The following is a 27,738-nucleotide window of genomic DNA, read 5'->3' as shown; positions in this document are numbered from 1 at the left end:
CGACAAGCCGGAGAGAGGAAGGGCCAAAGAGCACGGCCCTGCTGTCGGCACCATCAGCTGGAGAGTGGCGAGCGGACGCCTAGACGGAGGGGCCCTACTCAGACCCCATCGAGCCAGTTCCCAAGCCTTTCCCTCCGATCTGCTCCCTCCCGGGGCGCGTGAGGGTGCGGGTCGGGGGTGAACCTGGTGTTGGGGAAAGTGATTGGCAAGGGAAAGAGGCAGGGCTGAAGGCCTAGGGCCCCCCGCAGAAATGCGCCCTCTGAGCTGTACTGTACAGAGGCGCTCCTCTGCGGAATCCTGCAGCTGCTCCAGGTGAAGACGCCCCCAAATCCACACTCGCGCAGACGTCGCCTGGCACCGACCCTACCCACTTCGGTCCGTCGGCGGTTCTCTTGGGTCGTCCTTCCTGCCACTCCGACTCTCCCCGCCCCCGCCCCGCCCAGCAGGCTGCGGTTCCTTTAAAGGCGCGCTCGTGTGGGGCCGCCCCTTCTCTCGGGGCTGGCTCGGGAGTAGCGCAGTCGCCAAAGCCGCCGCTGCCAAAGCTGCCGCCACTAGCCGGGCATGGCCATGGCGTCCCCGGCCATCGGGCAGCGCCCGTACCCGCTACTCTTGGACCCCGAGCCGCCGCGCTATCTACAGAGCCTGAGCGGCCCCGAGCCGCCGCCGCCGCCCCCCGACCGGTCCTCGCGCCTCTGTGTCCCGGCGCCCCTCTCCACTGCGCCCGGGGCGCGCGAGGGGCGCAGCGCCCGGAGGGCTGCCCGGGGGAACCTGGAGCCCCCGCCCCGGGCCTCCCGACCCGCTCGCCCGCTCCGGCCTGGTCTGCAGCAGAGACTGCGGCGGCGGCCTGGAGCGCCCCGACCCCGCGACGTGCGGAGCATCTTCGAGCAGCCGCAGGATCCCAGAGTCCCGGCGGAGCGAGGCGAGGGGCATTGCTTCGCCGAGTTGGTGCTGCCGGGCGGCCCCGGCTGGTGTGACCTGTGCGGACGAGAGGTGCTGCGGCAGGCGCTGCGCTGCGCTAGTAAGTGTGAAGGCAGGGGAGGGGCGTGCGGGGAGACCGCAGTCTGGGGGCGAAGGACTGGGAGGGCCCTGGGGCAGGGAGAGAGGGGCCATTACACTCTTTGGCTCCAGGGGAGCCCCGAACATAAGGAGGTAACAACCCCTGGGGACAGTCCGCTCCTTAGTTCCCTGCCCGGTATCCTTTAGTGCCTGCCCACTACCTAGGTATGGTTATGCGGTAGTTGACAGATACCTGTCTCCTGACAGGTGCGTGCCTTGGCCCTCCACACACACACACACAAACTCGCACACAGGTTGTGGGGGGTGGGTGGGTGATGGCCTCGGCGGCAAGGTCATTCTGTCATCTCCCTGTGCACCCTCATGGTTTTGTTGTGAGTTCTTGGGAGTGGGTTGTGAGACTGCTGTTGAGATGACCGTTTGACCCTTGCTTATTAGGGTTACTGACAAAACGCTTGTTTGTCCGCCCATGGTACAGGCTCAGACCTCTCCTCCAGGGGGACGTATTGGGACAGGGAGAAGACCTTGTTAGACTTTGGATAAAGGCAGGCTGTGAGGCTGAAGAGAGCCTGAAGTCACCCTGAACCCGTGCCCCCTCCTGCCTTTCACCTCTGGCCCCTCAAACCTTTGGACTCTGCTCCAATGTTTGGCTGTGCCCTGCCTCCTCCCCTTCCTCCTCCTGGGTTCCTGCCCTAGTCGTCATGCTCTAACATTACTCAGCTCCTGACAGGGTCCCTTCCTCTCCACAGCCCTCAGGCCCCTCCAGTCACCTCCTGAGCCAGGCGCTTCTCAAAGCCAGAAAACACTGGGCCCCCAGTGTATAGATTTTCTGAGCCAATCTTCAGTCTCCTTGGGGGTTTATTATTTTTCTCCTCCTACAGTTAGGGGTGTGTATGCCTTTAATAGGTGTCCACCCTCCACCCCCACCCCGGCATTTGCTCTTGCGTGTTTAGCAGAGGATATCCACAGCCATGTGTTCATGTGTTTACATGGATATTTCAAATATCTGAAGCCCAAAGCACAGACAATGGCACAGCCTCTAACAAGCATCTCTGGAAATGGATTGTGGTTTGCATCTTTCAGCAAAGGCCCTTCCCCCATGGCAGCAGCCTCACTTCTCCCATCCAACTGCAGCGTTGGACAGCAGCAGCGATTTCCACATCAGGAAAACCCTACCTTTTTTCTGCCTGCAGTCTGCAGCGGAGGCTGTTCAATGTGCTGCCCGCTGCAGCTGGCTGCAGGGAAATAGAGCTCAGACTCTAAGCCTGGGTCAAGTGGAAGGGAAAGATTGGAAGGGCAAGTGGGTGCTGCTCTTTCCTCCACCAGAACCCCCAGTTCAGGTGCTAATTAAGAAGGAAGGAGCAAAGGTTTGTAGAGGTACATGTTGTGGGTAGAGGGGCTGCTGTCCCTTGCTAAATGCCTTTGACTACAGTAGAATCGAACGCAACTTATCCTTGGATGTGTCGGCAGCTTTTGCACTTTCAAGATTCCCTTACTGCATCCAACAACCCTACACACAGGGAGAGAGGCAGGAGCCTCACTGAAATGGGTTTTATCATAGCTGGAATCCCAGGAAATCTGCTTCGTTGGCATTCTAGTTTGTAGTTAGACTTTGGGGGACTGTATCACTTGTTGAAGATTTTGCACATAGTTTTGTGATTTTCTTTTTTTTTTTGGTTTGGTGATAATGGTGCGTTTGTGTGTATTTGTGTGTGCCTGTGTGTGATACTGCATGACTAAATGAATTGATCCTTACGTCACATCAGAATTGTCGATCTCCTTTGATTAAGTCATACATCGTTTCTAGTGGCAGGAAGATCTAGGCCCCCGGGCAGTACCTCTGACTTTGTGTGTGACTTGGTGAGGTCTTTTTACTTTCCTGGGCGCTCATGGCCCCCCACATAGTTGGTTTAATACTAACGATGTCTGAACACCGGAGAGAAAGCAAAACTGGAATCGAGGGGCTACAGAAAGGAGTCTCTGTTTGTCATTATTAATATTTAACTAATTGTGAACCTATGGCTGGATGGCAAAAGTTGAGAAATGTTCTGATGTGCAGATGAGGGCTGGCGGGTGGAGACACAGCAGGCCAAACTCGCTGAGCATCTTTCTTTAAGTTGAAGGTCTGATTCCATGGTGGGGTTGCTTTGTTTTATCTTCATTTTGAAAAGCAAGTGTCAGAAATAGGACTTTAAAAAAAATCATAGTATGCAGTAGTTAAGAGTACAGACTGGAACCAGAGCCCTGGGTTTGAATCCTGACTACCACTTAGTCCCCATGTGAGTCCTGGACATCTCTGTGTTCTGCTTCCTTGTTTAAAAAAAATGGGATAATGATATTACCTACTTCATCATGTTAATGTGAGAATTAAATGGATTAATATACATAAGGCACTCAGAACAGGGCCTAGCAAAATGCAATACGAATGTTTAATTCGATATGATTGTTATTGTCCCCTGCCATCTAACAGCTGTAACAACTAGTCTGGGCTCGTGACACCTCCTAGGATTACCCTTCGAAGCAGTGAGTACAATTTGCGAACTCTGCCTGGTTGCTGAGCTAAGTGGGGAAGAGACTGCCATAGGCATCCCAGAAAATTTGGGTATTAGGTGTCCTCTAGAAATGCCACTCCTACCTGGTGTCCTGCTATGGCTGAGGAGACCCTTCTTTGCCTGGCATAGGGGCCACCAAGCCATTGGCTCCTTGTCTTTGTGTTTCTTGCACCCAGCAGAGTGCCAGGCCCAGAGCAGGGTCTCACTACGTGGTGAGTGATGAAAGTGATGGCTTGTTTGTGCTATTAAATATCCCAGCCCTTGGAAACAAGCAGGAGGGCAGTGGGTATGTGAGTGATATCTGTCTGCCCAGGAGACTGACACTGGGTGGGAACCATGTTGGCAGAAGGGCATTTTAGTAAGGAAAGCATTTTGGAAAACACTCTTCCCACTGTCTGCCTTTTTAGCAAAAGTTCATCTAACCTAAGCTTACCCCACTTCAAGGTCTGTAACCAAGCTCTGGTTAATGCTGGATTTGTGAACAGGGAAGTTCAGAGTTAATATTAATTTCTAGGATTAAAGAACTCCTAGTTGTGAGATAGAGAAGGAAATCCAGTGGGGATCTGTGGAAAGGCAGAGAGAGAACGAAAGGTCCTGTGAGCCCATGTGTGTGTTTTGGGGTAGGGGTGATGGTGATGGCGAGAATGCATTTCTAGCATTCTAGGAGGGAATGGTCAACAGCAAATAACCAGAGAAACTCACTGGCTGCCCTTTGGCTTTATTCTCAGGGACTTCCCCTTACAGATGACGTCCCTTAGTGTTCCTTCTGTAGAAGGCACATGGAGGTGGCCTTTTACCTTTCATCTCATTTTGGTGGCTGCGTAAGCCATCCTGGACCAGGGGATGGTCTGGCACTTGGAGAAACCTAAGCCTGACTCAAACCCTCCTGGAGATGCTTAGACACACCTTGGCCATTGTCAGTGAATGCCACCTGTCTGCTCCTGGAGTCAGAGTCTCTCTCCAGAGGGGGCGTTATTCAGAGCTGTGAAGTGTTAAGTGATTGGAATTACATGGTTGAAAGGGAGGCCCTCTAACCTCCCCACTCTGTGATAGATTTTAATGATGTTGTGAATACAAGGCCCTGCCATGCAGCCCTCGGGGAAGGGCACTGGGACTATTCTTATTAAGAATGGCTGATATCTCCCTGGGCCTCTAGTCTGGTCTCTCTAGTCTTGTTGCTACGCTATTGGCTGGGTTCAACTCCACTTTCTGCACTTTCTGCACAGCTGGAACCGCCTGCGTGACAGCCCCCGATCCTGCAGACCCATCCCCCGCTTGTGGGTTCTTTGTGAAAAAGGCTCCTGGGACATTGCCATTGATTCTTCCTGTAGCAGAGAAAGGTCTTCATTTCAGGCCTCTCAGAAATCATCCTGTGTTGTTCTGGCGGCTTCTGTATTTATTTACCTTGGGCACTTGGAAGGTATTTGCGCACCCAGCAGCACTGAGTGTGTAGTGTGTGTTTTCCTTGATTTAGCCCCGTGTTTGGCTTTAGAGTTTAAGAAAATGAAGCACAGAAATGGAAATTTTGTTGTTAAAGATTGTGAGAATCCCCCACTCCCAAGCCCTCTCCTACCCCTGGCTCTAACTGAGGTCTTCTTCTTGGGCAAGGTCCTGTTGGAGGACGTGTGTGTTAGGGGCCAGGGAAAGGACCTGGAATGCTTTCAAAGAGGCCTTCTGAGCTCCCCACGCTGCAGCCCCTTTTTCCTCTCCTCCCTGCTTCCTGTCTTATCAAAAGATGAAAGTGAAAGGATTAAATGTGCGCTTAATTTTCCCCACTATTCATCAGAGCATGAAATTTTCTGATTATGGAGTGTGGGGGGCTTGAATCCCAGGTACAGTCAAAAATGATTAATGCCACTTGTCTGCCAGCCTAATTAGACTTGGTAATGAACGTGTGTGTTTGCCTGCTGATCCTGCGGAGTTATTAGGTGGAAGTGAATTGACATCTCCCTGCAGCATTGAGGGTTTGGTCTGATATCCTCTCTCTTCTCCCCAATTCTACCGGCGAGCCAGCCTGTGCCAAGCCTGGCAGGTAGTCCCTGAGTGACAAAGAAAAGACAGCCCCCAGCCCAGTCCCAAGGGCCCTGTCTCGGTGGGAGAGTGAATTTATCCTGTCAGGGAGCCACCTCCTGTGAAGTGTGAGCAGGTCAGGGGCCAGAGGTTCAGGGGAAGCTGCCACAAGGCCGAACCCAGGTCTGAGAATGGGCATAAGAAGAATTCTTTGCATGTCAGTAGTGCCTTTTCTCTGAAGAGCCCAAAGTGTTTTCATGCCCGCTGCTACATTCATGCTCAAAATAGCTTCATGAGGTCAGAATACAGGGATACAGGGATGCTTAGCTCAGCTGAAAGGGAATTACCTGGCCAGGAGTCACCTGCTGGCTTTGCCAGGGACAGTGGTAAAGTTAGAACCTCTCGGGTGGGCCTCATTCTGACAGGTCTTCAAGGCTTTGGTGCTGTCTCAGGCCCTCAAGCCATTTCCCCCGCTTTGGGCTTCAGAGTCAGCACCTCTGTGTGAGAGGCTGCTACCTGAGATGGGATGGCCAAGGGTGGGTCCCAGCTCCTGCACCCCAGTGTTCTCCCACAGGGCTCTCTCTGGCTCCCACACCCACCCCTCATTCCTCAGTTTCCCCATGGAGGGCAGCTGCTGGCATTCTTGCTCTGCCCAGGCTTACTATGAAGGCTGCTGAGGAACCTGTAAACACATCTCTGGCCTCACCAGAGGCCCTTCCTGTTCGCATTCCTCAGATGGCAAGGTGAGTATTCTTGGGTGGGTGAGTATTTGTGGGTGTGCAAAGCATGCAAGCTCCCCACCCCCAGCCCTTCTGAGGGAACCATGTTCCTGGGGCTCAGTCAGCAGCAGCTGGTACGATCTCCTTCTCACAAGCTTGCAGACCTGGGTCTGTGCTGGTGGCAGGATGCTTTCTGCCTCCCTGCAGGGTCTCGCTCTGTCTCTGCTGACTCTGGGCACCTGCCCCTCCCGCAGGGCTCTGTTCTGACTCTCCATGGCTGGGTGGGGAAGGGCTGGCGGCAGCTGGGAAGGCTGGGCCTGACTGGGGAGATGGTTTTGCATTTAGTCATTTTCAGTTTTTTTCCAAGAGTTTTGGCAAGCCTTTCTCCACATGTTCCGGGCTGGATCTCAGGGTCGGAAGGGGAACAGAGCCAGTTTTGGGGCTTAGGGGAAACAGCGAGGAGGCTGAGGTGATGATGTTAGACCAGGCAGAAGGCTGGGTTCCCTGGGGGCACTGGTTTAAGTGGAATAAGGTCGGGGCTTGGGAGCAGTCATGGGTTGCCCCACCCCAAGGTCAAGACTATCTTGACTCACACCTGGGGAAGTGACTTCTGAGTTTTTTCTGAAGCACTCATAACTATGCTGAGGAGACTCGGGCAGAGCCTGGTAGACCCCAAGAACTCTCCATGGTGTGGTCTTTGGCTGAAGTGGCCCACAAGGCCATGCCGGGCCTGTTCTAGCATGCCTGTGGTTCCTAGAGTACACAAAGGTTTGTGAGAGATGTACCCATTGGGAAATCTTTGAGGTTTGATTCTCTTTTTTTACCCTTTTTGGAGAGGAAGGAGGAAGAGCAGTGGGGTCCCTCCTGGCATGGTAGCATGTGTCCAGCCTCCCAGAGGAGAATGCCCCACTTTGGCTGAGGAGTCTGGTGACCCCTGGGAATTGTAGCAGGTTCTAGATTTTCTTTCGGATTTTCCTACCTATAACTACTGCCCTGGCCCCATTTGAGGGCATGGGGCAGAGGGGTCGGGGGGAATGCAAGATGTGCGTGCTGAGGGTCTATAAGAGGGGTGCTGTTGGAAAGAGTAGTCTGTTCATTTTTGTGTGGCACTGAGCAGGTGAGTGGATGGCTGAGTATGACACTTACCTGTGACAGGTTTATTCTTCAGTGGAGGGCCTATGTGCCACCTTCTGCTCCCCATTCCTGTTTTTCGAACAAACGTATTTCCAGGGTGGGGCAGGTCTTATTTAGACATCTGCAATGGCCATTGGCTGGGGCTGCTAGAAAATTAAAACTTGGCTTACGTAGACCTTTAAGAAATCAGACTCCAGGTTCATGAAAGTCAGGCCAAAAAGAAGAGTGATGTTCTTATTTTTTTTAAAATCCTTTTATGTTTTGTTTCTACTGGATGCTAGAGCTCGAAAAGAATTATCATTGTGTTTGCTGAAGATACAAGCTGGCATCTGCGAACCTGCTAGGATGAGAATATTCACATGGAATAGGAAGAGTTGAGAATGGCAAAGAAACTGTGGGAGCAGAAATAACTTTTGTTGCACTTGGCTGTCACTAAGGCCGTTTGATGTGCACTGCCTCTGTCAGGATTGCAATTCTCTTGTTTTGTCGGTAGAGCTGATGTAATCAGGGCCATCTCATAGATGAGGAAACACAGCATTCAGGGAAGTCAAATGACTTCACTAAGATAACCCAGATCATTAGTAGCAAAGCCAGCACCAGAACCCAGCATGGCATTTTGCCTTAGGCTAATATCATTGATCACGCAAGTTAGTTGAGTTTACTTATTCATCTGCTGCCCTTCTGCCAGTGAATGCTGAAATGTCCAAAAAAGGAGGTACAGGATAAAAAAGGGAGGTGAGCCCTATACGAGCTAGAGAATCAGCCAGGGCCAGGTAATTGAGAGTTGGCTCCACTTAAGCCAATTTTCAACAATCAGTTTCTAAATTGATCATCACCATGTGCAAATCATGAGATCTTTAGACAAAGGGTGAAGTTTTTCCAAATCCTAAGATGAAAGAAATAAGTGTGTCTCTCCCCGCTCCCACCTCACCCCGTAGGTGTTCAGGGTGTGTAGGGGGTGGGCCTGGAAATGCAGGTGGAGGATCTTTTTCTGTTCCTCTCCTCCTTCTTGCCATGGCCCAGCTCTCAGAGTTCATGACACAGGACTAGTCAGGAACCAAAGTGAAATTAACAGACTGGATCCTAGAGGGGACAGCTGGGGTGAGGAAGAGATGGATAGGGACTGGACAATAATCTGAAGTTGCCTAATGGACCTCTGGCTCTAATGTCAGGCAGTGATGTGGCCCCATGAGAAAAAAATACATCTGGGGAAACCTCCCACCCCCAAGCCAGCTCTGACTCTCTATGTATTTCTCCAGGTCCGTCTCTCATTTGGGAACAGGTACCATTGCTTACTTTTCTTGCTGATTTGCAGGAGGGTGTTTTTTCTATCCAAGTTGAATGGAAGTTGGAGACTTGGTGGTTTCTGCTGAAAGAATTATGTGGATTATTTTTTGCATCTGAAGAAAGTATTAACCTCCCCCACCTCAAAAAAAAACCTCAGAGATGCCTTATTATTCAACTGGAACAACAGATTCCAGCTGTAACATGAGAGTTTTGAGAGAAAAGGTTCAGCATATTGTCCATGAATGTCTACCCTAGTGATGAGTGTTTTTTAAAAGCCATCTGGAGGTACCTTTATATAAAATAGGGTGATAATATATTGTACCCCAGCAAGTAAGATGGTGAAGGTTGTTGCTTCAAATTATGCTGGGCCATGGCTGAACTTGCCTCCAGCATGGAGGTCATTGAGTCATTGCTTAGATGTCAGAGACAGCAAGAGGTCATTGCAGGCATTTCCCTGTCTCTAGGTAGTGCTCCTCCCAGACCATCATTACAGTAGAAAAATCTATCTAGTTTTCCAAAGGTCAGGAATGAAGATCCTAGAGCTTCTGAAAGCCCCATCTCCAGACTCTGCCAGTTCTTTCCTGTTGTCTTTCCCAATGGCTTAACCTGTCAAAGAACAGCTCAGTGATGAGGAGAAAAGAGAAGTGAGGTCAGCATATTCTGAAGCCCAAACGGGGCATTCGGAAGGGATTTCCCCGCATTACACGTGACTTTTTTTTTTTTTTTGAGATGGAGTCTCGTTCTGTCGCCCAGACTGGAGTGCAGTGGTGCAATCTCGGCTCACCGCAACCTCTGCCTCCTGGGTTCAAGTGATTCTCCTGCCTCAGCCTCTTGAGTAGCTGGAACTACAGGTGCGTGCCACCACACCCGGCTAATTTTTTTGTATTTTTAGTAGAGATGGGGATTCACCGTGTTAGCCAGGATGGTCTCAATCTCCTGACCTTGTGATCCGCCTGCCTCGGCCTCCCAAAGCGCTGGGATTACGGGCATCAGCCACCACGCCTGGCCGTGACTCATATTTTAAAGTTCCCCCAGCAGCCCTGTGTTCTCTTCTTTGAGGGCGGGGATGGGAATGAGCCCTTGCCTGTGCTCAGCCAGGTAGGACTTCCTAGGCCCTCTTGGAGATCTTGGGTGCAAGGACCAGCGGGGCAAGGAACTTGGCCCCCACCCCTTGCTTGATGGTCCCAAGTGTCATTTCGGGACCCTGACTTGCTTATGCCCTTCTTCTGGTACAGAGGTTGCTTGGTAAACTAGAGAGGGCCACAACAAAGGCCATGGGCAGCTCCCTTCTCCCTGAGGAAGCATTACGGAGAAAGAATCAGTCCGCAACTGAGGAAGGGTGGCATCTGAGCACAGACGTGTAAGTGCATCTTCCACCAGAGATTCTGCAAGTGTGTGAGTCCTCTGAGGTGGATTTCCTCTGGTAAAGGGATAGGTGTCCCTGCTGGGCATGGAGGCTTCACCCCTGTAATCCCAGCACTTTGGGAGACTGAGGCAGGATGATCTCTTGAGTCCAGGAGTTCGAGACCAGCCTGGGGAACATGGTGAGACCCCCCCCACCCCTACAAAAACTATAAAAATTAGCTGGGTGTGGTGGTGCCCACCTGTAGTCCCAGCTACATGCTGGGGGGTGGGAGAATCACTTGAGCCCAGGAGGTCGAGGCTGCAGTGAGCCATGATTGGACCATTGCACTCCAACCTGGACAACAGAGCAAGATCCTGTCTCAAAAAAAAAGAAAAAAGAACAAGTGTCCCTCCTTCATGTTAAACTGGTCCCCGCTGGTGGTTGGCAGGTGAGTCCTGTCATCTCTGGGCAGCCTGGGAGGGGCACCCCTCTCTAGTGGCTTTTCTGGAAGGCTCTGCTGCCTGTCTGGTGCCAGTCTTCTGTCTTGGACTGGGCAACAGGGCCTCCCAGAACTTTTCTACTAGGGCTTGGCAGCTTCTGGGAGTCAGAGTGAGAGAACACCTGTGAGTACTGTTTTGGGGCAAGAGAACAATATTTCTGCCCTTTTGTGACAGACTGATCTTTTCTCACCACCCCACACCCATAGGGTCGCATCCTGTTCTGCTCAGGTATCTAGTCTCAGATAAATTAATGGCCTGACCCTCTTAAAGCAACACCACCTCCTTATGGGCCCCTCCCCCACCCTGGGCTTAGCATGGGAGGATGTGAATTAGCCCCAGTTTGTCCCTTAGGAGCCCGTACAGCTGGTGAAGCATTAGTAATCCACCATCCCCAAAGAAATCCATTAACGAGCTCCTGGGCTGGGCACGTGGTGTGAGGTAACCGATCACTTCTGTCGTCTGAAACTTTGGAGACATTGATTTTCAGACTCACAGGCGCGACTGAGAAGTGAGGCTCGGGGCAGGCTCTTCCCTGCAGCCTGTTTGGTGGGGGCATTTTTATCTTATCAAGCTAAAAGCCCCAGGAATAGAAAGTTTTCCATTGGGGGAGGTGGAGAGGAAAGGACCTCAGTGCAGAGACAGAAGGCATCGTCAGTCGGTGAGGGTACCAGAGCCTGAGGGTCCAGGTGACTGTCCGGGTCATGCGAGGCCCAGGGCCCTCCCCGGAGCCCTCCCCCACCCGGCACTCCACCCCTGACGCCAAGCCTGGAGAAAAGCTATTGATCTCTGGCGCTGAGATGACCGAGGGCCAGGAGGAGAAGGCAACCGCTGCTTGCTTTGGGACGGTCACTGCTCAGCTCCAGCGGCTCTTCTGCAGGCTCCCGAAGAGCCGCTCGGTCTCCAAAAAGCACCAGATCCTGCAGAGGTTCCGCAACGGGGCCCGGAGGGCTCGGGGTAGGTCTAAGCCAATCTGATTGGGGGAGCTTGGGTTCTGAGGCCTCTGCTACTGGCCTCTCCCATAGAAAAGGAGTACAGGATTTTTCTGGCAGTCTGCTGTTTAGTGCTGAGCTCAGCACCACTCCTTGGCCCTCCTGACTCCGCAAGGACAAAGGCACAGGTGCTGTCACCTTGCCTGGTATGGGTTGAACAGCCAGATCCAAAGGACATGGTCTGCCTGTTTTGGAGGCCTTGAGTGGGTAGTGGATTTTAACAACTTTTTATTGGCTGAGAATTAGGGCCAAGCGGTCATCTTAATCAGGGTCCCTGAGCTGGCAGAATATGGGTATCTCGGATGGCCACTGTTTTCCATTCTGCCTATCCTGTAGCCCTTCAGACCCTGCCAAGTTGCTGAGTCAGCCTTCTGAGGACCTGGGAGCCATGGTGTTTCCCAGGCAAAGGCTTCTCACCTTCAGAGTTAGTGAAGGTGCAGGCTGCATGGGGCTGAAGGCTGCTGGGTGGAGCACAGCTGACAGGAGTCCCGGCCTCAGGAAGTGGCCAGACCACTGATTCCTCTCCTGAGCACTAATTAGGGCAAGAACAGTCCTCGCCTGAAGAAGGATAACTGGACGGCATAGTGGTGAGTGAAAGATAAGAGGCAGAGACAACAGCAATCCAAATCATCATAGGATCTTAGGTCATCCCATGCCCCTTTTCCAATGAAAGGAAGCTGGGACCAACAAAAGGCCCTGCTGGTGGCAGTGCCAGGACTAGGAACCCTGGGCACCTGCCTTCCAGCCTTGGATTCCTTCCACTGTCTCATGCTGTCCACAGCATCTTACATTTCTGTAGCACTCTCTGCTAAACACTCAGAGCATTTACGTTTGTTTGCTTTTAATATCATTTATTCCCTCCAGATCCTGGTGTGGTGGGAATGGGAAGGGGATTATTCTGTTTCACAGATGAGATAGCTCAGACAAGTAAGGCCCCTTGTTAAAGGTCATTGCCATCTGGCTGGGTCTGGAACCTGCTTCTCTTTAACGGTTGGCACTCTTTGGAGCATACATACTTTTCTTGGGGCCCCCGTCCCCATTTTTCTCTATACTTCTCTCATATACTTTCAATAATCAGTGGGGATCTTAGGCAGGTCACCACACTAAGTCATAGGGATGGGACTAAAATGAAGTGCCGTCTCTGGACTAAGTTTTGGAAGCAGATTTTTAAAAATAGGATCTTGACTATGAAAAATGCGATTTTTCTGATTAAGGCTTTACCTCTTGAGAAGTGGGAATTTTAATTGAACTAGCCCTAATCCCCATTTGGAGACAAATATTTCTTAGCCAGCCTGAATAATTTATCCTCATCAATATCCTAATACATACTGTGACCTTCACTGAGAAGAGAATTGGACACCGAGTTGCTCAATTTAAATGCTCACGAGCAAGTTGGTATTCATCCTCTCTTTCCCCCTCCCTTACTCTCTCTTTAAGAATTATTCAGCAGATCATTTCCTTGCTCCTTTGCTATTCACTCCAAGGAGTTATAGATTTAAGTAAAATCAATCAGGCCTGAAGTGGCAGCATTAAGGTCAGGGCACATACTGCACTGTGGCTATGATGGGCTTGCTTAACTTGTGTTAGCATTTGGGCTTCATTGCCAAAAGGGGAGGGGAGAAGACAGGATGCTCAAGATGATGGGAAAGGTGGACTGCAGACTGTGGACATCTGGAATATCCTCATCTCACTCGCAAGACTCCATGAGCAGCCTGGAGGGTGGCATTTAAGAAAATGGGTTTGGTGGCCGGGCGCGGTGGCTCACGCCTGTAATCCCAGCACTTTGGGAGGCCAAGGCAGGCAGATCACCTGAGGTCAGGAGTTCGAGACCAGCCTGGCTAACATGGCGAAACCCCGTCTCTACTAAAAATAGAAAAATTAGCTGGGCAAGGAGATGGGCACCTGTAATCCCAGCTACTCGGGAGGCTGAGGCAGGAGAATTGCTTGAATCCGGGAGGCGGAGGTCACAGTAAGCCGAAATCGCGCCACTGCACTCCAGCCCAGTTGACAAAGCGAGACTCCATCTCAAAAAAAAAAAAAAAAAAAAAAAAAAGAGAAAAGAAAACAGGCTTGGAGCCAGGCTGCCTTGAGTCAGGATCCTGGAGTTACCACTTTCTGGCTGTGGCTCCTCCTACAGATTAACCTCTCTGAGCCTCATTTTTCCAAGTATAGGATAGGGCAGAAATCTCAACCTCAGACTGGTGTGGGGTAAATTAAATGTCAAAGAGCTGAAACCATGTTTGGTGCATAGAAAGCCCTGCACTGGGAGCTGCTGTTGCTGAGTGCTCCCAGGAAGACTTTTCCTAACTGCTCCCCGTGGGTCATTGGGACAAGCCTGCAGCACGGCTGTCTGCCCCTCCATTGTACCTGGACCAGGGTGGACTGCCTGCATCTCAGTGGGAGAGATAGGACTTGAAGGTTGCCCAGGTAAAAGTAGAGGAGAGACATAAACTCACAAACACTTTCCCTGGAAAAATTCCTATCATTGAGTTTACCACATCACATAATTAACAGGCAGAGCTAGATTAGCCCACCGGGTATCTTTAGGAGCTAAGCAAGCATGTCGCCAAGGAGCAAGTCATATGTCATTTTAAAAGGCTGCTAGGGGGGTCTGTGGGAAATAGGCCTGGGTCTCTCCAGAAGTCTCTGGTGGTCCTGGCTGCAGCGATGCAGCTGTAAAGAAGCCTTTGTGTGTCTCCAGCAGAGAGGTCCTCTGACATAATCTATTTACTTTCCTTCCCACTGCAAAAAAGCCTGCTTTTGCCCAGTTGATGATTGGCACTTTGAATAGCTGCAAGTGACATCAAAGCAGGTGTGGAAAAACCAGTTGGATGTAGTAGCCTGGTTGTCCCATGATAGACTGAACCTGCCTGCTCCTGGCCTCCTGTGACCTCCTGGCACTAGAACTGGGCATACCTGCGGTGCATTCATATCTGTATTTCTGCATGAACTTCATCTGCCATCTTGCAGTTTGCATATGCCCAGCCAGGTCTCCTTGTAATCCTATTTGGCTGTCCTTATCTTTGGGGTCTGTGGCATACTACCACAAATATACTCCAGGCTAACAAGAGGCTAGGCTGCCCTTTGCCCCTTCTCAGAGATGATTGTCTGCCTTAAAAACAGAAACACCAGCAAACAAAAACAACCCTCCCCTTCTCTTTCCGTATGTGCCCCTCACTTCTAGAGCCCAAATCCTTTGTCAGCTACCCAGGGTCCTCCGTCTGTCTTCTCAGGGGCCCAGGGATGGGTGAGGGGTCCCAGAGCCCAGGGCTGGGGGACCTCTGCTGCTTTGTCTCTCTTACACCCAGAGCAGAGTGACACATGCCTAGAGGAGGGGCCCCTCCTGAGCAGGCCTGGGGCCGAGAGGGTATCTGGCAGCTCCACACTGGCTTTGGATACCATGGGCTTGTTGCTATTTGTTGAGTTCCCTTAAACCCAACTGCCTACAGTGTTTTAAATTATTTTTTTTTTCTTAAGGTGCCTGGCAATAGGATTTCTTTTTTCCCGTGGTGATGATCAAACCAGTATATATCTTTACTGAGCTCTGTCTCTCTCTCTCTCTCTAATCCTTTCATACACTTCTTCCTGTCACACACAATCTTGGTTGTGACTGCCTGTACTTTGTAACAGTGAGCTATGGGAGGCCCTCAGTCAGCACATGGTGAGTGAATGCAGGCCACGCATGCACAAATGAACAACTGGTTAGGAGCTGGGTAGATGTGGAAAGAGGGGAGACGGAACCGTAGAAAAAGGTTTAGCTCTCTCCCTGTGTGTCTCTGAGTACCTGTGTCCTGATGGTCACACATAATTTAATTGCCCTGTTCAAAAACTATGCTGTGTCTTTGCACTTCTCACTGCATGGCCATACCCTAAATGCAGCGTGAGCGTTTTCTGATGTGGTGTCAGAGGGTCCAGGTGACAAATCTCTCACATTCACTGAGGAATGAGGTCCATTTGGCTTACTCGCCCCAGCACCCTCCCCCAAACCATTTACTTTTACACTTCCTCCCAAAATAGATTGCCTCTTACCATTCTTGGCCAAGGGGGCATTCTCAGGGCTGCTCTGTGATGTGCACTGAGGGCCTGCAGACTTTCCCGCCTCTTTCTGCTCCTTCCACATTTTCTCCTGGCCATCACTGTCATCAACAAGCTGTACTGCATGAGGCCACAGTGCCATGGTATAAGAAGGTCAGTCAAATAGAGGTGCATCTCTTAAAGGGGCATACAGCATCATCAGGAAACATAATGTATATAAAAATTACAAAGAACCCCCTAAAATGTAGTCAAGCCAAAAATGAATTAAAATTAAAAAAATTTAAAATGGTTTAGCTATTGTAAGATGACTAGATTCATTTAAAAGTAAAGCTAATTTAAAAGTAAAGCTAATTTTAGACAACAGTGGGCTCTGGTTAAAACAATAGAAATGTTATAAACATTGGATGTATCAAAAAATATATTCCAGGCGTGGTGGCTCATCTGTAATCCCAGCACTTTGGGAGACTGAGGTGGGCAGACCACCTGAGGTCAGGAGTTCAAGACTAGCCTGGCCAACATGGTGAAACCCTACCCTACTAAAAATACAAAAATTAGCCAGGCATGGTGGTGGGCACCTGTAGTCCCAGCTACTTGGGAGGCTGAGGCAGGAGAATTGCTTGAAACTGGGAGGTGGAGGTTGTGGTGAGCAGAGATTGTGCCACTGCACTCCAGCCTGGGTGACAGAGCAAGACTCCGTCTCAAAAAAAACCCCATATATATATATAAAATATATATTTATATATTATATATTTTATATGTATTATATAATATATAATATATAAATATATATTTATATATAATATAAATATTATATTATATAAATTTTATATAATATAAATATTATATTACATAAATTTTATATAATATAAATATTATATAAAATTTATATAATATAAATATTATATAAATTTTATATAATATAATATTTATATTATATAAATTTTATATAATATAATATTATATTATATAAAATTTATATAATATAAATATTATATTATATAAAATTTATATAAATCTAAATATTATATATTATATATTATATATTTTATATATTACATATTATATATTATATATAATATATTTTATATATTACATATTATATATTATATATAATATATTTTATATATTACATTATATATTTTATATATTATATATTATATATTATATATTATATATTATATATTATATATATTATATATTATATATTATATATTATATATTATATATTATATATTATATATATTATACATATTATATATTATATATTATATATATTATATATATTATATATTATATATTATATATTATATATTATATTTTATATTTTATATATTATATATTATATATTATATATTATATATATTATATATTATATATTATATATTTTATATATTATATATTTCATATATTATATATTATATATTTCATATATTATATATTTCATATATTATATATTATATATTTTATATATATTTTTCATGTACCATATGTGATATATTTTATATATAATATATATACCATATGTGATATATTTTATATATTATATATACCATATGTGATATATTTTATATATAATATATATACCATATACGATATATTTTATATATACTATATATACCATATACGATATATTTTATATATACTATATATACCATATACGATATATTTTATATATATTATATATACCATATACGATATACTTTATATATATTATATATACCATATACGATATACTTTATATATATTATATATACCATATACGATATACTTTATATATATTATATATACCATATACGATATACTTTATATATTATATATACCATATATGATATACTTTATATATATTATATATACCATATACGATATACTTTATATATATTATATATGCCATATACGATATACTTTATATATATTATATATGCCATATACGATATACTTTATATATATTATATATGCCATATACGATATACTTTATATATATTATATATGCCATATACGATATATTTTATATATATTATATATGCCATATACGATATATTTTATATATTATATATGCCATATATGATATATTTTATATATATTATATATATACCATATATGATATATTTTATATATATTATATATATACCATATATGATATATTTTATATATATTATATATATACCATATATGATATATTTTATATATATTATATATATACCATATATGATATATTTTATATATTATATGTATACCATATGATATATTTTATATATTGTATGTATACCATATATGATATATTTTATATATATACCATATATGATATATTTTATATATACCATATATGATATATTTTACATGTAAATATATATAATATATAAATATATATAAATATAATATATAAATATATGTAATATATAAATATATAAATATATATTTATATATATTATATATATACACCATATATATTATATATAATATATTATGTATACACCATATATAATATATTATATATATTAATATATAATATATTTTATATTTTATATATTATATATACCATATATAATATATTTTATATATAATATATACCATATAATATATTTTATATATATTATATATACCATATAATATATTTTTTATATATTATATATATGCCATATATAATACATTTTATATATATACCATATATAAGACATTTTATATATATTATATATATACCATATATAAGACATTTTATATATATTATATATATACCATATATAATACATTTTATATATATTATATATACCATATATAATACATTTTATATATATTATATATACCATATATAGTACATTTTATATATATTATATATATACCATATATAATACATTTTATATATATTATATATACTACGTAATATATTTATATATATTATGTATATAAATATATATATGGTTTTTTTTGAGACAGAGTCTTGCTCTGTCATCCAGGCTGGAGTGCATATATGTTTATATATAAAATACATATAAAATATATTATGTATAATATATAAAATATATATTATATATTATGTATAATATATATTATATATAATATGTTTTAATATATTATATATTATCTATATATAAAAAATAGGGGATGGGGCAGAAGAGATGGGAGGGAGAGCTCTCACTTGTCCTAGCAGGGAGTCAGTTAATACAGTCTATAGTTGAAAGCACGGATTGCTAAAAATGGCTCAACACCATTACATTTGTTTATAATACACATGCACACATACACACACACACACACACACACACACACATGCCCAGGGCAGAGTGGGGACATGCTTCAGGCTACAGCACCCCCAAAGAACAAAGTTGTGGGAACAGGCCATGTGGAGAAGGTGCCAGGGGTCAGGCCTGTCTCCCTTGTCCTGGGTGCCTGGCAGGCGCTCCTCTTACTTCCTGCATCATTTGTCTGAACTTGTTGTGAACTATCCTGCCCTCTCTTCCTCTGCCCACTCCTCCCAAGACACCCCTACTTCAACACACCCAGCCTGGCCTGGCCACAGTACCTTCCTTTTGTTGATGTTTTCAGCCTAGGGATGTATGGTTGTGTTGGAGATGGATGATTAATGTGCCTGCCCGAGAGGCACACCCACCCACACCCACCCACGTGAGACAGGATGGTGCCCCTGCAGGCCAACCGGGGCGCCCAACTTCTGCCAGGCAGGTTGGGTGTGTTTGGGAGGAGGGCACAGGGGACACATCCAGCCTGCCTGGGAATGTGGCTTGGAGGATAAATCACTGATACATTAGATCCAGGGACCCAGGTTCCAGAAAGAATTTTTCTTATTTTTTAGAGATAGGGTCTTACTGTGTCCCCTAGGCTGGAGTACAATGGACCGATCATAGCTCATTACAAGCTTGAACTCCTGGGCTTGAGCCATCCTCTCACCTCACCCACCTGAGTAGCTGGGCCAACAGGCACACATCATCCCCCACCCCACTAAGGTTTTAATTGTTTTGGAGAGCTGTTTTACAAAAACAAAACAAAACAAAACAAAATTGTTTTAATTGTTTTGTTATGTTGCCCAGGCTGGTCCCAAATTTCTGGCCTCAAGCAATCCTCCTGCCTCAGCCTCCCACAGTGCTGGGATTACAGGCGTGAGCTACCTTGAGGGCCCCAGAGAGAATTTTAATATCTGCTTTGGTGTCTGAGCAACAACTGAGCAGATCTTATGCCTTTCCCTTTAGTACAAAATGGTCGCTCAAAAGTGTATGTCAATCCCATCCAGCCCTGCCACACAGAAAACTGATACAGTCATTTTGGAAAAGAGTAAAGACCAGGATCTTGGGGTGGTCTTTGGCTCTCTTTCCTGTGCCTCAGTTCAGCAGAGGCTCCCAGCTTCACCCTACCTGTCCAGCACTTTCCCCTCTCACCGGCCTTGGAGGAACCTGCTTCCATAAAGCCCTCAACCCCGACCCACTCTTTTACATGGGAACTCAGCATCTGAACCAAACTGGAGATTGCTCAGGCGCATCCCCTCTTGGCTGTTCTCACAGAGACGACAGCCCCTGCGTGTCAGCTGCCCATCTTGCCTGTCCACATGAGGGGCTGGCCATCTCTGACCTTAGAGTTGCAGGACACTCGTCTTACCATTACATTGACCTTTCCTGTTTGCTTCCTGGCTTGCTTTCTGGCACTGTGTGTGTCTGTGTGTGTGTGTGTGTGTGTGTGTGTGTGTGTGTGTGTGTGTGTGTGTGTGTGTGTGTTGGAGTTGGGGCTGGGGTTGTGTGGAGGGAGGGAGCCTCCAGGCCCTCCGGGCTGGGCTGCAGGATGCTGAATGCCCCCAGGGTGGTCTGTCCTCTAAATCAAGGAACTACAGTAAGTGGTCTAAAGAGGGCTGGGCTTCGCCTCCTTCCTGGAAACATAAGGATGCAGATGTCCTGACCTGGCTGCCTGACCCTTGGAGTGGGGAGTTTCCATTCCCTTGCTGCCAGCCTCACTAGGAGTTTAGCCAGGAGTTTGAAAAACTTATAATCATGTTGATTTTGGCAATGGCTGCAGACCTCCAGGCTTGACTATCACAGTCTCTCCGCCTTCCCATTCACCAACATGACCTATCCTTCCAGCCCCCCTGCCTTACTCCTCTGAACCCATTAAAGGCAGAAGTTGGAGGGAAGTGGGAGCAGGTGGGAGGAACTCAGATGAGCAGGAAAGTTGCACAGTTCTTCTTACCCTAATACGTTAGAAGAGGACCTGAAAATTGAGAGGGTTTTTGGCTGGCATCACATGCTGAGTCCACAGGAAGCTGGGTGGACTCAGGCATCTCACAGCGTTGAAAATGACAGCTGCCATTTATTGAGCACCTACCATATGCCAGGTGCCGTTGGATGCTTTGCATACATACTCTCTAATTTTGGCAACAAATTTGCTGGCAAGAAAGATACTACCACCGCCATTTGCAGTTGAGGAAATTGAGGCTAACTAAATTCCATAGTTAACTGAGGTTAATTGTCCAGGTGTCTCATACCCAGTTAGAGGGAGGGCTCAGGCTCAAACCCTGATTCATGTGACTCCAGAGTCCAGATTCATTGCACGCCCCAGCACCCGACTGAGTGTTCCATCTTTTCCACCCATTCTCTAAGACCTCTATCACACATGTTAAGCAGTGTGTTTCAAGGGATCACACCATCTGGGTAAGGATTTCTGATGTATGGCTGGTAAGTGGGTGCGCTCTGGTGCCAATCTGTGAGGCAGTTGGTGCTGGGAACTTGGCGTCCATTTTGGTGTCATAGGGAGGGGGTTTGCAGAGGCTGGGCCTCTTTGAGTGGGGAAGGCTGAGAGCCTGCTGTCTTGTGGAGCCTGAACTTGGCTGAAGTGCTGGCCTTTCTGGTGAAATTGTCCTGAGAGCTCAGGACAGGAACCTTTGGCTGCTGTCTGGGTGGTTCCAAGTCTCGCAGATATGGTGTTCCAGAGACAAAGGGGTTATGGATGGAGGACCAATTCAGAGCAGGCAGACAGTATGGGTGGCTTCAGAAACTCCCAGGATGCTGGCAGCCTCCAAGGCTGAGTGGCTTGGTTGAGCTTGGAGGAGAGCTGTGAAGTGGCACATCCCAGGCCCTCCAAAGACAGGACAGAAGCCTCAGGTGGGGTACTCTCCCTGCTCCCTGCCAGGACAGAGGGAAAAGGCACTCCTTGCCCAAATCCCTTCAACCCAGGCTCTTTCTGGCCTTGGGCCACCCTGACTCCCATCCCCAGTGAAGCCCATCCCTGGCCTCAAGCAGTGCAGAGTAGGGACCAGGAACAAGTGGAGGGGACGGTTCTGAGGAATGGGCTGTGGAGCAGCCAGGCGTGATGCATCTTCACTCTCCACCCTGCTGCTCGGCAGCTACGAGGCTGCCAAAGGTCATTTATCTCTTCAAGTCTCAATTTCCCTATCCCTAAAATAGGAGTAGACCCAATGAGTTAAAAACTTATGTCCACAAAATAACCTGAATAAAGTTGTTTATAGCAACTTTATTCAGAGTTGCCAAAATTTGGAAGCAACCAAGATGTCCTTCAGTAAATGAAGAGATTAATAAACTATGGTCATCCAGATAACGGAATGTTATTCACCAATAAGAAGAAATGAGTTGTCAAGCCATGAAAAGACAAGGAGCCTCATAAATATATATATATATAGCTACTATGTACCCACAATTTTTTTAATTAAAAAAAAAGACAGAGATAATACTAAGTGAATGCATAGTACTAAGTGAAAGAGCCAATCTGAAAATTGGCTACATATCTTATGATTCCAACTATATGATATTCTGGAAAAGATAAATCTATGGAAACAGTTAAAAGATCAGGGGTTGCCAGGGTTAGAGAGGAAGAAGGGATAAATAGGCAGAGCACAGCAGGTTTTTAGGGCAGTGAAACTACCCTGCCTGATGCTATAATGGTGGGTGTATGTCATTATACATGTGTCCACAGCCATAGAATGTACAGCACCAAGAGTGAACCCTAATGTAAACTATGGACTCTGGAGATCATGATGAATCAGTGTAGGTTCATCAGTTGTGACAAATGTACCACTCTGGTGGGGGATGCTGATAATAGGGGAAGCTGTGCAGCATATGTAGGGCAGGGGGTATAAGGGAACTTTCTGTATTTCCTGCTCAATTTTACTGTGAACCAACATTGTTCCAAAAAAGTCTATTTTAAAAAAATTAGTGGTAGCCAGGCACAGTGGCTCACACCTGTAATCCTAGCACTTTGGGAGACTGAGGCAGGGAGATCACTTGAGGCCAGGAGTTTGAGACCAGCCTGGGCAACATGATGAAACCTCGTCTCTATAAAAAATTAAAAAATTAGCTCTCTCCTCGCATTGCCGAAGATGCTGAAAGGAAAGAAGGCCAAGGGGAAGAAGGTGGCTCCTGTCATGAAGAAGCAGGAGGCCAAGGAAGTGGTGAATCCCCTGTTTGAGAAAAGGCCTAAGAATTTTGGTATTGGACAGGACATCCAGCCCAAAAGAGACCTCACCTGCTTTGTGAAATGGCCTTGCTATATCAGGTTGCAAAGGCAGAGAGCCATCCTCTACAAGCGGCTGAAAGTGCCTCCTGCGATTAACCAGTTCACCCAGGCCCTGGACCGCCAAACAGCTACTCAGCTGCGTAAGCTGGCCCACAAGTACAGACCAGAAACAAAGCAAGAGAAGAAGCAGAGGCCGTTGGCCCAGGCTGAGAAGAGAGCTGCCGGCAAAGGGGACGTCCCCACTAAGAGACCACCTGTCCTTCGAGCAGGAGTTAACACCATCACCACTTTGGTGGAGAACAAGAAAGCTCAGCTGGTGGTGATTGCACATGACGTGGATCCCATTGAGCTGGTCGTCTTCTTGCCTGCCCTGTGTCATAAAATGGGGGTCCCTTACTGCATTATCAAGGAGAAGGCAAGACTGGGACGTCTAGTCCACAGGAAGACCTGAACCACTGTCGCCTTCACACAGGTTAACTCAGAAGACAAGGGCGCTTTGGCTAAGCTGGTGGAAGCTATCAGGACCGATTACAATGACAGATACAATGACATCCACTGTCACTGGGGCGGCAATGTCCTGGGTCCTAAGTCTGTGGCTCACATCACCAAGTTCAAAAAGGCAAAGGCTAAAGAACTTGCCACTAAACCGGGTTAAATGCACACTGTTGAGTTTTCTGTACATAAAAATAATTAAAATACTACAATTTTTCCTTCAAAAAAAAATTAACCAGGTGTGGTGGTGTGTGCCTGTAATCCCAGCTACTCAGTGGGAGGATTGCTTGAGCCTGGGAGGTCAAGGCTGAAGCGAGCCATGTTCACGTCACTGCACTTCAGCCTGGGTGGCACAGTGAGACCCTGCCTCAAAAAAATAAATACAATAAAATAAAAATTAAAAATTGGGGTAGAAACACATATTGCCCAGTCATAGTATGGATTATATGAAATAATGCATGTAGAATACCTGGTGTATGGTGGGTACTGAGTAATGGTACCTGATGTCATCACAGTGTGGGTACGTGATTTTTCTTTGTTCCCTTTTTTGTGGCATTTTTCCATTAGTAAAGAATATATTTCCATTATAAAAATTTAAACAATTTAGAAACTATAAAGGTAGGAAAAGCACTTGAAATCCCATTACTCAAAGCAAACATGTGACCTGCCTTCCAGACAGCTCTCTGCATAATGTATAAGTATGTATAGATTTTATATCATTGAAATCATAAAACACAATCTTTTTCCTTTTTTAGATGTATGTTGTGGGCATATTTTCATGTTGACCAATATCAATATGCGTCATCTTATATAATGGCTACATAGTATTCCATTTCAAAATATAATTATAACTAGTCTTTTGTAGATGGATGTGGGGGTATTGCTAGCATTTTGTTGTCATAAATAACTACGTGATGAACATTTTAGTGACAATATATTTAGATACGAGTAAATACATACCCAGAATAAATTCCTGCAGGAAATTGATACCACCAATAAGGTAGTACCTTCTCATTCCCCCACATCCCCTTTAATACTGGAACTTATTAACTTTGGTTAACAATTTTCTTTTCTGAAACTAGAGTGAGATTTTAGAAGTTCAAATATTGGAGGAGGGGTGAGTAGAAAAGCAGGGAGGAGGGATGTTCCAGGGGGCCGGCAGAGGCTTCTCTGCCAAGTGGGGCAGGGTTACCCCTTACAGACTCCAAGCAAGTACACCCAGCCCCTCCCCGCTGCAGGGAGCTGAGCCCTGGGGCCTCCCTTGCTCATAGGGGAGCCATGGAAGGTCTGAGGATGATCAAGACCTTTTCCTTAGGACTGTGATGCACCTCCAGGTGAAGGTCTGGAGGAAGGTCAGTGGGCACTGATGGGGTGTGCACAGACGGGCTTTCGAGATGAGGATGTCTGATGCTGTGGCCACTGGCCAGACAGACTTGGATGTTAGCGAGGTAAAAAGAAGAACTAATATTATTGAACTCCTAGTATGTAGCAAGTGTTGTGTTGTTATTTACATAACTTTCTCATTTGATTCTCAACAACTGTACTGCTATCATCTCCATTTAACAGATGAGGAAACCAAGGCCACTAGAGGTCAGGACACCGGCCTGGGGTTGGATCAGCACTCGCACTCTGGTCTCTCCACTTCAACAAAGGGCAGAGAACCGTTCCTTCCTTTAGTCACTCAACCAATTTGTAGTAGTCCGTTTCTGAATGCTTGCTAGTGAATGGGCTTCCCAAACTCGGAGCAGGGCCCAGAGCAAAGGGCTGCAGAAAGGGTTGCATTCAGGAACTGTGGCCGAGGAGATCTGGAGCAGGTGGTGAGGTTGCAGAGGGAACAACTGTGTCTATTGTATGAGAACCTGAGTCTGAAGGGACATCTTGGGGCCAGGTTGAGAGGCAGTATCCTAGCTGGGGGAGCTGGCAGGGTAGAGGCTGCAGGGTGAGGGTGCAGGGGGCTGGAGGTGGTAGAGCTGCCCTGGGATGGTCTGTGCACAGAGGGCGCTGGAGACCCTCTCTGGGTGTTCTTGGAGCTGCCATAGCTGGTCCAGCCCAGAGGCTCCAGTGGGGCAACAGCCAGTGGAAAAATGGGGGATTCTTAAAGGAGAATCCCCTTGAAAAGGGAGTGAAGACAGGTACCATGAGATGCTGACAGTCCCCACTGACTTATTCAAGAGGATCAGGACAAGCTTTACACCTGCCCTTTTAAAACTTTGGTAAATTGAGCCAGGCACGGTAATCCCAGCACTTTGGGAGGCCAAGGCAGGCGGATCATGAGGTCAGGAGATCGAGAGCATCCTGGCTAACATGGTGAAACCCTGTCTCTACTAAAAATAAATAAATAAATAAATACAAAAATTAGCCGGGCGTGGTGGCGGGTGCCTGTAATCCCAGCTACTTGGGAGGCTGAGGCAGGAGAATGGCGTGAACCCGGGAGGCGGAGCTTGCAGTGAGCCAAGTTCACGCCACTGTACTCTAGCCTGGGCAACAGGGCGAGACTCTGTCTCAAAAAAAAAAAAAAAAAAAAAAACTTTGGTAAATTGTAATTTTCCAATGCATATTATTTTTTCAGATTTCCCTGTAGTGCCTAAGAACAAAATTATCTTAAAACTAAAAGTGATTTGTGTGCTTGTTTTGGAAATACCTATAGGAATAAGGTTGGTGAGACTCAGGAATCCACATAGCAGAGCAGTGGAAGGAGAGGGTAGGGGATGGATCATTAACTCTTAACTTGGAGCCTCCACCTTCCAGGGCTTCTATTTAGTTCTTGACATCAGGAACCCCATTTAATCCTCATGGCAGCCCTAGGAACTGGCTACTATGATTCCTGTTTTAGGGCAGAGAAAATTAATGCTCAGAGAAGTTCATAACTTACTCAGGGTCACAGAGCTAATTGAGCGGGGCTGGAGGCCTGGAGGACTTTCTTCAAAGTCCATTCTCTTTCCATGACATCACAGCATAGGCCAGGCTGCTGGTCCTCAGGGAGAGAGGGAAGGGGGTGTTAAGGTTTGCTTAAGATTGGCTTTCTTCAAAAAGGCATAGGGATGTTCAGAGAACACGCATATGTTCCCGGATTCAGAAGTTGTCCTGCTTTCCCTCAGGCATCGGAAGTTGCTTTGTCCATGCAGAGTGAGAAGCTGCTGTTCACTGACCTGGGATTGACCACAGGGGAGGCTGGTAGCTCTGGTGTCATCTGGGCTCAGTCGCCTTGGTGCCCACCTGGCCCTTACCCACGCCTTGGCCTGGGCTGGAGGAGGGGAGAGTTAAATGGAGAGTTCTATGTTGTCTCTGTATCTTGCATGCAACTCTGGGGTGAAAGGGCCTTAAGGGTTTCTTATCAACAGAATAAGTTCTTATCAACATACCCGTTTTCTGGTTCAGAAAACAGCCGCTCAGGCTATGCAGCCACACGGCAGAGGGTGCATGTGTGTGCATCTGTGTGTGTATGCATTTGGCAACTGGGGTGGGGCAAAAACTAGCATTGGCAGCCCTGGGGATTAAGGGGAGGTTTGTAGCTTCTGAATTTTGGAAAAACAGCCTCCTAGCTGTGGAACTCCTGTGTCCTGTATAGTTCCACCTGCTGGCTTTACTTCTTCAGGGCTACAGTGAAAGAAGTAATGCCATCTCCAAGCATAAGCCACCATGGCCTGTGGGCCATGTTTGAGGTGGTGACCTTGGCGGTAACCTTCAGGGACTGTGAAGCCCAGAAGCAGGCCTGGTAGAAGTAGGCAGGCCGTCTTGGCTTCAGTTTACCACTCCCTAACCTCCCTGTCCTGTCCTGCCGGCCCACTGTGATCTCTGGAGGAGGTTTCCACTAGAAACCACCATCTGTTTGGGCCTAAGGGCTCTGTGCTCCTAATATGGCCCAGGCAGGGTCCGTGTTGTGAATTGAACTGGGCTTTCCCCAAAAATGATATACTTAAGTCCTAACGCCCAGGCTGAGCATGGTGAATCATGCCTGTAATCCCAGCACTTTGGGAGACTGAAGTGGGAGGATCACTTGAGGCCGGGAGTTTGATACCAGCCTGGGCAACATAGAGAGAACCTGTTTCAACAGCAACAAAAAAATCAACTGGGCATGGTGGCACACACCTGTAGTCCTAGCTACTCAGGACACTGAGGTAGGAGGATGGCTTGAGCCTAGGAGTTCAAGGTTATAGTGAGCTATGGTCACGCCACTGTACTCCAACCTGGGTGAGA

The 27,738-nt window shown here is 46.4% G+C and overlaps 1 protein-coding gene and 1 pseudogene across 1 annotated transcript in view; both read left to right on the top strand.

Moving 5' to 3' along the window:
* Positions 1-489: 489 nt before the first annotated feature.
* Positions 490-27,738, top strand: part of RASSF5 (Ras association domain family member 5) — an 83,929-nt gene continuing 56,680 nt past the window's right edge. The window contains exon 1 of the mRNA XM_019029757.3: positions 490-1,018. Coding sequence (XP_018885302.1) covers positions 562-1,018 — 457 coding nt within the window. The 5' untranslated portion in view covers positions 490-561. The remainder of the gene's footprint in view (positions 1,019-27,738) is intronic.
* LOC101150884 (large ribosomal subunit protein eL8-like) lies at positions 22,711-23,787 on the top strand (annotated as a pseudogene).

This window comes from Gorilla gorilla, chromosome 1 (genome assembly GCF_029281585.2).
Source record: "Gorilla gorilla gorilla isolate KB3781 chromosome 1, NHGRI_mGorGor1-v2.1_pri, whole genome shotgun sequence".
NCBI classification, from domain to species: Eukaryota; Metazoa; Chordata; class Mammalia; order Primates; family Hominidae; genus Gorilla; species Gorilla gorilla.
This window is presented reverse-complemented; position numbering and strand designations above follow the sequence as displayed.